We start from the raw sequence: 13,551 nt of genomic DNA, 5'->3' as shown, positions 1-13,551 counted from the left end.
TGACCCATGCTGATTTTGGTGACCCCATGGCCTTTCGGAGAGCTTGCTATTTGTTTACTAATGTTCCTATTAACCAAAGGCTGCCATAGGCTTTTAGAAACTTGCTCTACTTTGTTTTATTGCTGTGCAAACACAAAAACGTAGCTGTTTGGTAACCTTTGTCATTACAGGTGAAAAGGACATGGCCAGTTTCAAAAATATGCTTGAAGAAATGTGTGTGCGCGCACACGCGCGTGCGTGTGTGTGCGCTGTATGAGTCTACACACATGCATGTGCCCATGTGCATTCACCCCGGCACTGAGGTGCGTTGTCTTGGTTATTCTACCACTGACTGCAGCTGGCTGAGTCCAAGAGCACTGCATCACAGCACAATGCTTTCATTTGAGAATAAAGGGAAATCCTTGAGGCTCACCTCAAGCTGGCCTTTACTCAAAGATTAATCTTTCCTTATCTTACAAGATCTCTGGTGACCTCTACTGGCAGAAAATGAACTGGTTTTAGTTATTTTGGTTGACTTTCTGAATGCTGACGCGGTCTCTTTCCTTTCCTAAGGTAAAAAGCACTTACCCGTAATTGTATTTAATTTTCCATTTACCACAATTTACAGTACAACCCACCCATTACTCTCCACATCTACTCAGTGTGAATGCTCACACTTCCCTTTATACATTTAGCAATAATTATGTCTGCTGTTGTCAAAAAGTTTAAATGTAGGCCTACTAAGTTGCACTAATCTGGGAGCATTTTCCGATTCAGATGTTAATAAAAGATATAATTATATATATATATATATATATATATATTTATTTTTTTTACGTGGGGGTCCGCGGACCCCCTGGTGGTCCGCGGACCCCCTGGGAGTGTTGGGACCCCCCTGGAACATGGCGGACCCCTTCGGCTGTTTTTTTTTTTTCATGAAGGTGTTTGCTTGTTTCTGGCGCAAATGTGGCAACACTGATATTCAATATGGGGGACCCCCGGGTCCCCTGGGAGTGTCGGGACCCCCGCCAAACATCGTGGACCCTTTTGGACCCCCGCGAAACATCGCATGCAAGAGGTTGCACATGAACTCTGCAGCCGCACTGAGGCGCTCCAACACAAACACTCTGATGCTCCCCTAAATCCATTCCAGGGTTTGAAAATACCCACTTGACAAAGGGGTGACGTGCATCACCGTTCCAATGACCAATAAACTCCAGTTCGGGATTTCGCAAAGACCCACAAAAGCGTGCAGTAGTCCACACACACACACACACACACACACACACACACACACACACACACACACACACACACACACACACACACACACACACACACACAGCGTGCTGAGAGCTAACCTCGCATCACCAGTCTTTCCAGTTTCCACCTCGGAGGAAATAAAAGGTAACACAAATGGTGTACACGAAATTTGGTCCGCCTCGCGGTTTGGGTCTCGCTGGGCGGTGTTCGGCGATGACGCTAAGGAACAACATGGCCGACCGTAATGTTATGAGTTTGTGTTGGCCGCAATTAATTATGCTTCGAGGGGGCAGATGTGTGCTGAGCAGTGTGAAGTGGCCTACAGACTGCGCGAAGTCATTATGCGCGTTGTGGCTTATGTTGTTAGTGACATTGATATGTTGTTTTTGTGTTTATTCCCACACAGTGGCAGGGTTTGTTTTGGGGTTTTGGGTTTAGCAATGTATTATAGGATATATTTTTTTTAATATTGAAAAGAAATCGCCATAATTTAAAATCGAGATTGCATAGGTGTCTGAATCGATCTTTTTTCGATTAATTGTGCAGCACTAGTGCACAGCTCTAGTGTTTTATACAGCATAGCACAGTATGTAAGGGATTTTGTCCCAATAATAATAGACAGTGAAGATAACACATTGATTTAGCATCCACCACACGAGGGAGCTATTTCTGCAAATATGCATTGTGTAGCTTATTTCAAGTTTAAAAGGAAACTGTAATATGCAGCAGTATAACTATAAAGTCTTTCACTGGTAAACTGGCAAACATCTTGCAACTTGTAGATTGGCACATGGAGTATCTGGATATAAATATTGTGTGTGCGAGTGTGTGCGTGTGGCTGTGTGCGTACCTGTACCCCGCATACTGCAGATCTGGGGGGAAATGTAATAACCATTTAAAACCAGTTTAATATGCAGATAGAAACTATCAAACCTACTAAAATTGTGGCTATTTTTGGCAAAGGGATTTGGTGTAGAAAAAAACGGTCCAAGTGCAGAGACAAATCACGTCCAGTTTACTAAGTCCATGGGTTTAAGTTAACATGTATTATAGTCTATGTATATGAGCTGTTTGAACTTGTAAGATGAGTGTTATTGATTGACTCCCAAAAATAAGGAACAAAGTGTGTCCCTTATCAGTTCAAAAGGGACATAATGTCTTTTAGTTTCCAAATAAGGGACAATTCCGTATTTCAAGGGACGGTTGGCAACCCTAGGTACAACATAAAGGCACAGATAATGGAATAGGAGAAGATAAGGTGACTGGACAGGTACAGCATTGAAGCACAGAAGGAGAAGGAGATACAGGCAGGCACATACAGTATGGCACATGACATAATGGGAGGCTTTTCTGGTGGGTTTTGATAAATTTGACTTGTATTATCTGTCACTGACTGAATAGGCGCGCAGTTCAACCACAGCATGCGTTTGTGTGCGTGCGTGTCAGGCCTGTAAGCAGACACAAAACTTTTGTGTCAAATAGTGAACAAAAAACAAACAAAATACATTTATAAATATCTATTTTACTGGCAGAATGCCAGTGTTTTTTTTTTATCTCTTTGGTACCTACTTTGCTGAGCTGCTTTGAGCACGTCACACTCTATTTAAATGCACAGAAGAATTGGTGGTCCTACTCTCTGCCTTAGTCTGCATGTACCTTTTCTAATTGGCCTTCAGTTATCATACTCTTATCAAAAACCTTTCACTTGCAGGTGAACCCACAACAACAAAAACATTTTACGTACAGTATGAATTAAAGGAGCACTTCACCCATTTTCAACCTTATATTCATATAATTGGTCCACTCCTCACTAATGTTCATTATAAGATGGTACTATTTCTGTCTACTCGCTCTGTGTGTCAGAGGTGGGCTATATACAGTTCAGAAACCTGCCTACGAATGACATCAACGATGGGGATTCCAAGCAAATAGAAACGACAGTCTTTATCTTACTGGAAAGATAGCATGCTGAAATAGAAGCCATTATTCTTGCATCAGTAAAAAAAAGTTTGAAATCTTGAATTTACCAAACCTGCCTACCAAATACCAATGATGTCACTGGCAGGCAGGTTTCTGAACTGAGACTCAGAGGGAGTAGATAGAAATGGTACTGTCTTATATTGAGCAGTATTAATGAGGATGAATTGAATACAGACAAGGTTCAAAATGGGTGAATGCTGCTTTAAGTGTTCAGAGACATTTGTCAAAACAATTATTTGTATTAAAAACAAAACCCATTCATAACTTGAATGGAGGAGCATATTGTAGGTCCACATTTGTCCAACATCCATTAGCATTAGTCCCACAGACCCACACAGAATAATCAGCCACATTCATATCAAATATAGGAGTTTCTGTTAAACGATTCTGTCTCGCTCCGCGACCTGCTTGACAGGGACGACACAGTCCGACTGCTACCGCTGCTCCTCGACGCCGAGCGATTCGCAGCGCTGGACCTCGACGAGCGTCCCGACTGCGATCTGGATGATGCCTCTGACCTTGAGACGTCGTCCTCAAGGTCAGGCCTGGAGGATCGGCCAGTCTTTGACGACCGCTCCGACTTGGCGGAGCGCCCGGATTTGGACGAGCGTTCCGACCTGGAGGAGAGGGAGGACATTTGCGAGCGCGCAGACTTCGACGACAGCTCGGAGACCGAAGACACTTCGGTCTTGGAGGTGATCTCTGATATGACGGACAGGGCGGTGTTAGACTTGGTCTTCTCCGTGACCGTCTCTAGGGGTGGAGGTGGAGGAGCACCGATGACGATTGTCCTGGGGAGAGAAAGCGATATCATTATCAATAAGGAGATTGATCATTGCGCTTTAGACAGAGGTGGAGGGGTGTGTGCGTAACCCATAGGCTACTAGTGGTTCTCAAACATTTTCATGTCGAGGACTCCCAGATGTATTATTCCAAATGTTGCACATTTTTATCAAGATGTTTTATTTATTAATTGCAGAAGTATAAAATAGGGTTACAGTCCTTAAACCGATTTTTGATGGTGACCCCCTGGAACCGCTTCAAGGACCCCCAGGGGTCTAACATTCTTTTATGAATTAGAGAACCACTGATTTACATGTTGCTATGCAACACACTAATGGCCATGACACACTGCAAATGTCATCTGACATTATGTCATATGCGCGTTAAATTGTTTATAATGCCTGCACACGTCACGTCAATTGGACACGTTAAAACCTGTCGATGAGTCACTCAGAGCTCGGTTCTATTTTGGAGCGTTTTTATTTGTCAGTGATGCTTGCGTCAGCGATGCTTTGTCACAGCCCTAAGATAGCCTGTTTCTTTACTCACCTCGGTTCTCCCCCACATAGAGGCTTGCACACTGACCACAGGTAAAAGAAGCCTCCAGTCATGTGAAAGGCCGAGCCCACCCAGCCCAGGAACAGAGGTGTGCCCAGGTCAAACCTTTTTTGTACAGAGATATGATAAATAATAATACAAAAATTTTCACTGTATATTTCTCTGTATTTTTTTGGTCAAATAATTTTTGGTTCAGCATGTGCGTGTGTGCCTGGATTTGATCACAGAAACTTACTTCAGTCCATCAAAATTAGGGTTGAAGTACTCTCCTGATACATACTGTGCATAGACAGCATAGCCAGACGTGGACAGCAAACCTGCAGTCAGTTTTAAAGGAGCAATAGACAACATTCATCCACTAGATGTGGCAAAAAAAATGCTATTTCCATCACATTCATAAGGCAGCAATCATGTATTTTTCAACATTATAACGTGACAGCCACCTTCCAATTATACATATACCGCTCTATTCGGGGCCAATGTAATTTACAGTCATGTACGCGTAATGGCGGCTGCAGCTTACTGAGGTATAAACAAATATTAATTTATGATCCGTCAAAATTATTAAGACTATTATTTCATAATCACAATAGTTGGTTTTCATAAACATGTCATCATCTGCAACTTTACCTGCTGACTGAGCCAATGTGAAACTAAGCAGGCAATACTTACCACTGATTATGTGGCAGCATCCCCCGGTGTAGATCTTCCTGTACTTGGGCCTGTCTTTCCCTCCGAGAAACGTGCACTCCATACCCAACAGGCTCAGAACGAACCCCAGCATCCCCAACGACAGAGCCGACATCAGCAGACCACGCACTATCTGGATATGGCCTGTTTATCACAATGATGAAGCACATTGCTATGGTAAACACATAACATAACAATTTAGCCATTTAGCAGATGCTCTTATTCAGAGCAACTTACAAGTGCGAGATAAGAGCAAGCAGAGTAAACATGAACCCTTGGCAACAAACGACAAGCTAAATAATCACACAAGTAGACTGCAAAGAGAGCAAACTAGGATGTTTACCAGGTAAACATCAAATCTAGCATTTGTCTAAACTACCTGATATCTAAATAACATTCTTAACATTTGTGGTCAAGGTGCAAAAACATGTGAACAAGTGACTACTACATCTGCATAGAAACAACTAGCATGAATATAAGGACAGAGGCGTGCTAGAGGGTGAAGTGGAGTCTGAATAGTTTTCAGACTGGCAGAAATGTGGGAGTGCGTCTTCAGTTCTGACTGCAAGGGGGAGTTTGTTCCCGTCTGCAATAACTCAAGAGCAGCAAGTTAACCTAGATTGTGCACAGAACATACTGTAGCTGAGCTCCTGGCATTTGAGGTGTGTGGCTTTCATAGTTTGAAGGTCAAATATGACAAAAATGCCAAACTTTGTCATTAGTGTGACATAAATTGTTACTGTGTTCATCTCGGGAACTTAATGCATACGTCTCATCCTTATCTGTTGAATAGTTAGATGTACAACAGCTAATCAATAAGAAGGGGTCTAATGACGGCGTGGCTCCCATGTGGATCTGGAATTTCATGTGGCCAATCTATGACGTCAGGTCTGAGGAAGAGCCTGGTCGGCTTGAAATATTATCACTTGTAAACGTACATTTGGGAGCAGCAATTGGTAAATGGTAAATGGTGCATTTATGATAGCGCTTTTATCTAAAGCACTTTTGGTGTGCGGACTCTTTTTATTCTTATCTACCTACTGTTGTTACTGTTTTTGGTCCAGCACCCAACCTAGTAGGTTGGGATGTGGGTGTCTTTTGGCTGTTTTTCAGCTTCTCTTTCAACAATCTATGACGTCAGACATCTGTGACTTATCTTTGACATGACTCCACATTTGGGGAAAGCTTCAGACTGATCGGACCCCCCTTGACTTCCATTATAGAATATATAGGTTCACTGGTTTACGAGATTATCCCTGGACAGACAAACAAACAAACAAACAGATATGTCTATTTGTTGCGATGCAACGTGTTGTGAGCTTGCTATTTTTGCTATTTTGCGATTTTGGGCACCTGACAAACATGCAAGTAGGAATCAGGTGTTTAGACTGTTATATCAACCTACTGTGACTATCTACATGAGCCTTGTGACACAATTTCCCATGAAACACCATGAGCCTGTGTTTTCAGCCTTGAAACTGGGTTTACACCCAGGCAGCAGGGTTAGTGGTTCTATGGAGACTTCAACAGCTAGGTTCAGTCCTCAGTCACAGCAATCCATGTTATAAGAACCAACATTTACTTATCATGAATAGTTACTAAAGTAACTATTTCCATCTGAAGTATAGGATACAGAGTTTGGCAGGACACACATCACTGTATAGGACACTTAATTCCATACATTATATTCAGCAACCTACCTTCCACAGACCAGAGCACGGGGAAGTCATAGCAGTTGGTGACGGCGGTGGAGTCCGTGAAACAGGCTCTCCACAGACTGGACCAGTACCAGGCCACCTTGATGATGGAGGAACCACCCATTCCCCCAATAGAGGTGATCTTCCAGCCCTCCATGGCCATGGTGACGGCCACAAAAATCCAGCCCAGCACCGTCATCAGGAATCCCCAGATCTGGACAACGCGGATCTTCATCACTGGTCCTCACTGGATAGAAAGGAGGATTAAGGGTGCATCAGTTAATCAAACTACTAATTGATTTAATTGATTATAAAAGATAATTGATTTTAATAAGATAAACAATTTAAAATGTATTTAGATTTTATTCAAAGAAATGTATCAATTCATTCTGTAAAATCAATTTAAAGAAATGCATAAATTCATTGAGATATACAGTATAAAATTCAAGAAAATAGTTTCTAAAACTCACTTCTCAATTATTGAGAATAATTACTAAGATAAGAATCGATAGTTTGCAGCCCTAATGCGGATTGAATCTATCTGCTTCTAGGTTATTTATTTATTTACTTATTTTGGAAGTTAATTTGCTCACCAAGCTTTTGTGTGTGTTCTTCAGAATTAATCCTGTGTAGAGTTTCGAATATTATCTGTCATCCAGGCAGTGACTGGAGGTGGCTTGTGCCATATGTCACCCGGCCATCACTGTGTGGTAGAAGAGGATGGCAGAACAGACAGAGGCTAAACCCAGCTGCAGGGACAGGCTCCTCGTGCTGTTTTGCATGCAGGCCCCTACGGTGCGGGTGAGAGACAAGCATATTCCAGGTTCCCAGGGATGTGGCCGAGAGATGTGAAGTTGTGGGTCTCAACTAAAAGTGCTTAACTAAGCAGTGAGCTCGAGTTACTGAAAGTGACATAACCACTTAGTATGCTCATGTATTACATTTTTACAACTGAATGGTGCAGAACCAGTTTAAAGAGATTGCCTAAAGTGAGATCAAATTGTATAGGGGGTGGGGTGGGTCAGCAATTTCTTGCGGGTCCCGCACCGAAGCTTGGCTCATGCCATTGGTACAGCGGGACAAACTCTCATTCAACAAAAAACACAATTTCAAACCAAACCAAGTAATAAGCTGATTTATCTGATTCAATACCAAATCGGCCTTGTACTAGTAATAGTATAAACATTGAAACATATTATATAAAATATAATGACCATTATTGAACAGAATTTCAACCAGTGACCGATTTCTTTCATCTGAAATTCAAGTTTTTTTTTTACAATTTATTACAGTTGAAGAAAACGTATAAATACTATAATTTGTTCTATATTGCTTACTGTTTTCTGCCTAGCTTTGGAGGGTTAAATAATTAAATTGTGATGCTTAGCTCATAATGTTTTCATTTATGACCTGGTCTTAGATTTGGCGGAAGGGAGTGTGGATTCCCAGAGTCCCAGGAAGTCCTCCACCAGTGTGATGACATTCTGCCAGCTCAGCACAGTCTGTGATGCTAATCTCCAAACTCATTTGAGGGGCGGCCATAGCTGAGTGGTTAGTGAGCCCGCCTACGGACCCAGAGGCCCTGGTTGCCGCAGGTTCGATTCCCGGCCAGGACAGCATATGTGTCGATGAAATGAAATTTGTCCCTGAGCAAGACTCTTAACCCCTAATTGCTCACAGGTTCTCATTGGAAACAAGACCGCAAGGACTTTCATGAACGACCTGTTAAAAGGAATTATCCTTTATCCTTATTTGGCAGACTTGGAGAGACTCAACGGCTGTAACACCTCCCGTGGGCACCCGCAAGTAGAGGTGGGTACAATATTTAGACAGATAATTAATTAAAAATATAGTAAGACACATTTGCAACTACTCGATCGAGGGGCATTTTAAACCTGCACCCCTAAATTTCATGTCAGCAGCCCTAGGTAAAGTAAATGAAAAAACATAAATTAATACTTCTTATTTAGGAACTGTATATGTATATATATATATATATATATATATATATATATATATATATATATATATATATATATATATATATATATATATATATGTATATATATATATATATATATATATATATATATATATATATATATACCCATACACATTCAGTGACATCACATAAAATAATAATATGAAAAGTTTCCATGGAAACGACACTTGTGAAGGTTGTTTATAGACACTCGTCCACACTAATGGTGTCCTGTCCATCAAGTGTTGCTATTCAGGTAACAAACGAGGGGCCGCCAAATTTTTTTTTTTTAAAGTTCCTTTTTTATTATTATTTTAAAAACATTTGAAAATTGTGGAAATAGCCAATCTACAAGCTCACGACGCTCACAATGTAGGTTTGGTTTGAAATTGTGTTTTTGTTTTTGAATAGCATCTGAATTTCTTCTGATCTAGTTATTTAATACCCAGACATTTGACCCACACAATGTTTACAATATGCATCCAACAACATGTACAGTCCCACACATGATTTTTGGGTTGATGCAATGCCACTCATCATCCCTGTCAATGTCACATTCTGCTTCTTACCAGGTATGTTGGACTAATGGAAAAGCAATCACGTAGGGTAGAGCTGATACTATGCAGTGGGAAAATGTAAATAAAGACAATAACAGGCCTGGCGGAGATCTGCAGTCCACACAGAGTGCCCCTTCCTAGTTAGACTTAATTCTGTGACTCTGAACTTATTAGGGCCATGGGGAGTGATGATGAAAGTTCTCTGGGCCTGTGAGTATGAAAGTATTGTGTGTGTGTGTGTGTGTGTGTGTGTGTGTGTGTGTGTGTGTGTGTGTGTGTGTGTGTGTGTGTGTGTGTGTGTGTGTGTGTGTGTGTGTGTGTGTGTGTGTGTGTGTGTGCGTGTGCGTGCGCGTGCGCGTACGCGCATTCCACTGCAATTTATTTATAGTTCCCTGTAATCTGTTTGATTGTTTCTGTGTATTCCCTCATCTGCGGGCTGTACTCTGCAAAATGCTGAGAGTTCATTTAAATTAACACAGGATTCCTTAGAGTAGAGCTAAAAGGAATATATTATACCATATTTGGCTATACAAGTCCAGCAGATTGCGCCTCAAGTACTACTGTACACCATGCAGTGCATTAATGACCTTCACAACCTTCCATTAAGTCATGTAATAATGTTGGTGGCCTAAGCTCTTTTTGATGTATCATCCCTTGACTTTGCCCCGGGCCTTATCCCGGTTATTAGCTACTTCGCTAAGTCCCCGCTATGCCGTAGGTCTCATAATTACAACATAACGTCTTTGTGCGGTTATAATTAGACTTAATTTTGTGGCTCTGAACTTATTAGGGCTATGGGGAGTGATGAATGTTCTCTGGGCCAGTGAGGATGAAAGGGCTCCTCTTTGTTTGAAAGGGCCTTTTGGGCTTATGGTAAAGTTATTGGTGAGGTAGGGAGAGTATTGGAAATTGAGGAATGCTGTGTTGACTTTACTCTGCCAGGTCAATCTGGCAAAAGAATATGAAAATGAGAACAAAGGAAAGGTTATGTGACCCAGGCTACCCGGGCCCCACTTAATTAAAGGATAGAGCATGTAAAATAGCTACATAGATAGACCAATCAAATGTTTAAAACGTTGACATCGTTATTACATTAGAATGATTTGGTCTTTTGGTGGCATAAGTTATAAAGCCTTGATTTATTTATTTTTCTCAATGCTACCTGTGCTGTGCCACTCTGGAAATGGAAGGGAATGTTATATGAATCTCTAACCATAATAAATGGACAAATACTGCCCTCTGCTGGTTTCATAGTAGAACTGTATACTGAAAGGATGCTGTGACATAGTAAGATATTTTATGCTTATAGACACTTTTGTTTGTAGTATCGCTAGTGCTTCCCATAGCCAGAAATAAGAGATAAGCTGGAGTAAATTATCGATTTGCTTTCAATATGCAACACAAGCTAAAATCTGCACTCCTCAATAATAATAAAAAATATTCTTTAATTGATCATAAACATTAATATACACTGAAATGATCATGACACAGTGCATCTGTTGTGTCCCTAAATGTAATTCAGTCCACCGGCATCCAAACAAACCAAATACAACATGATACAATACAACCATTATTATCTCGGAGCTCTCTCTACAGGCCTGGACACCTGACACTGTGTTTGTGGACACAAAGTGCCGGAAAAGCATGGGGGCAACTTCCTCCTGCCAACCGGTTTGAGTATCCCTCCCATGGGCCAAGGTTTTGCGTAACATAGGTGAGGGTTCCTCTTGATCAGGAGGTGGTGATAGGTGGTCCCTGTCTACCACAAGGTGGATAGCCATCTCATGGGGTCAGGTATATGGCCTGCTGACCCCACTGGGCTCTGGGGACCACCAGAGACAGCCAAGAGAAGAGGAGACGTTCTTTAGTATGTGGAAAAAGATTCATCTTTCCTTGAGGGAGACAAATCATTCCGACTTGAGAGCAGTGGTGTAAAGTACATTTACTTTAAGTGCTGTACTTATTTTTACTTTACTTGAGTATTTCCAATTTCCAATACTTTTACTTCTACTCCACTACAACTCGGATCCAGATATTGTACTTTTACTAGTTCCTTTGTAGATTTTGATTATTATTACAAAACATACATTAACCACTTCAGCCCGATATACATTTCGGCCATTTGGAAATAGCCGATCTACAAGCTCACAATGCGTCGCATCGCGACGCATTGTGAGCTTGTAGATCTGCTATTTTCAAACTGGACATTGGACATTCTGCACAATGAGTACTTTTACTTTTGGTACTCTAAGTACATTTTGATGCCAATACTTTTGTACTTTTACTCAAGTACATTTTCAATTCCGGACTTTTACTTGTAACAGAGTATTTCTACATTGCAGTATTGAAACTTTTACTTAAGTAAAACATTTGAGTACTTTTCCCACCACTGCTTGAGAGTGTGAAGATTGTAAAAGTTTCCTTATCGAAAAAAAAACGAATAAATCTACAAGCTCAAAACACGTCCCACCGCAACTCATTGTGAGCTTGTACATATCTATTTTTGAAAAACTTCTGAAGATTTTGGAACATTATCAAAAATATTCATCATAATGACCAAATGACTAGTCATTATATATAAATAAAAGGATTTGGAGAGAAAGTATGAAATGTTTTTACATTTTTGGAAGTTTTTGAAAATAGAGCTTAAGTGGTTAAATACTTATGATTTCTGCCAATGTGGCTTTGAGGAATGTCAGCTCTCAAAGTGAACAAACAACTTTTAAACCAGAACTTGTCAACACAATATAATCATATCTGATTACTCTTAATAATAACAATGGAAAATTCTCTGCGCACCAAAAAATCCTTTCAGAGTTCAGGCAATAAAGCGCAGTATTGTACAGAAAAAAATATATTTATTGGACTGACATCACATCTCTTTCTGTAATTTGTGCGTAACAGCAACAGGATTAAGTATTTGCATGTTCTTACATTCTGGAAAGAACTTTGTTAACTAATTGGTAACTTAATTTTCTAAATCATGAATGTATTTGTGAAATAAACTGTAGTTACCCCAACACTGTGTGTTTGTAGCATCCTATACAAAGTCCATTGTAATTGTCCATTCCATAAAAAGAAGAAAATGTGTAAAACAAAATGATAACAATAAGCTTAAAAAATCACACACACACATTTGAAAGTAACGGAAACACTGAACAAATACTATCATACATACAAATAACCCTTGAGTTGATGCTTTCTTTGTCAAATTACCGGAATACATAATCTTCTCATAGTATAATAAAAGATGAGCACAACAGCAACAGATTGATGGATGAAATAGGACTACTGTATACTTGGACAAAAGTGTTACTCAATGGGTAACACTTCCTATGAAGCCTATGTCTATAATGCATTATAAACATACTTATGTATCACAGTTTGCTTATAACACTGTATAATTATAGCTATAAGCATAAATATTCATAATGCTTTATAACGATAATCATAACACATTATAAAGCATAATATAATGACTTATTATACTGTATCTAAGGTCAAAAATCATAATACGTCATAATTGCTGGACACTCACAGAATTGTTTTGTGAGGATCATAGTGTATAATATAATTCTCATAGTTGTAATACATTATAATAGTTTGATAATGCGTCATACTCCCTGTTATAATACATTATAATGTAATTATTGGTCAATGGGTGCTTAAAGTAAATGTTGGTGTTTGTTCTTTGTTCATGTTTTTTTTCACTACTTAAAGAACCCAATGGCCACTTATAATGCATTATAATCACTATTGTAATGCACCATATGTATGTTTATAATGCATTATAGACATGGAATGTGTTACCATTAAATGAACATGCAGGATTTTACAGTGTATTTGGCCTTTGTTTTCAAGTCCCAGTGATCTTGAGATATTCTGATCATTGTGGAGTCCAGTAAATGACCAGTCTGCTCAAGGTGACCTGACAGTTTGATGAACACTCTGTGCCCAGTTCAATTTCCTGCTGAGAGCTGAAAACAGCCTTATCTGATGTAATTTATTTTGTTTATTGGCCATTGACAGATTTAAAGACTGAATGTACACCCTGTACCTTGTA

General features: G+C 40.0%; 1 protein-coding gene across 1 annotated transcript; it reads right to left on the bottom strand.

Annotated features, from left to right (window-relative positions):
* Nucleotides 1-957: 957 nt before the first annotated feature.
* cldn10e (claudin 10e) lies at nt 958-7,755 on the bottom strand. Its single transcript, XM_084051273.1, has 6 exons — nt 7,544-7,755; nt 6,954-7,197; nt 5,236-5,397; nt 4,799-4,880; nt 4,555-4,668; nt 958-4,013 (listed from the first exon to the last, which is right to left on the bottom strand). The coding sequence occupies exons 2-6, from the start codon at nt 7,183-7,185 to the stop codon at nt 3,581-3,583; spliced, it is 1,023 nt and encodes a 340-aa protein (XP_083907399.1). The 5' UTR covers nt 7,186-7,197; nt 7,544-7,755; the 3' UTR covers nt 958-3,580.
* Between the last annotated feature and the right edge of the window lie 5,796 nt (nt 7,756-13,551).

Source organism: Gymnoscopelus microlampas (assembly GCF_963454915.1).
Source record: "Gymnoscopelus microlampas genome assembly, chromosome: 24".
Lineage (NCBI taxonomy): Eukaryota > Metazoa > Chordata > Actinopteri > Myctophiformes > Myctophidae > Gymnoscopelus > Gymnoscopelus microlampas.
Note: the sequence above shows the minus strand (reverse complement) of the source record. Positions and strands in the feature narration are given on the sequence as shown.

Excerpts from the sequence above, each read along its gene's own strand:
- cldn10e (XM_084051273.1), bottom strand. The coding sequence starts at position 7,185 with ATGAAGATCCGCGTTGTCCAGATCTGGGGATTCCTGATGACGGTGCTG. Across the intron at positions 5,398-6,953 it reads CGTGCTCTGGTCTGTGGAAG|GCCATATCCAGATAGTGCGT; the intron begins GTAGGTTGCTGA and ends TGTGATAAACAG. Across the intron at positions 4,669-4,798 it reads CCTAATTTTGATGGACTGAA|GTTTGACCTGGGCACACCTC; the intron begins GTAAGTTTCTGT and ends TGTACAAAAAAG.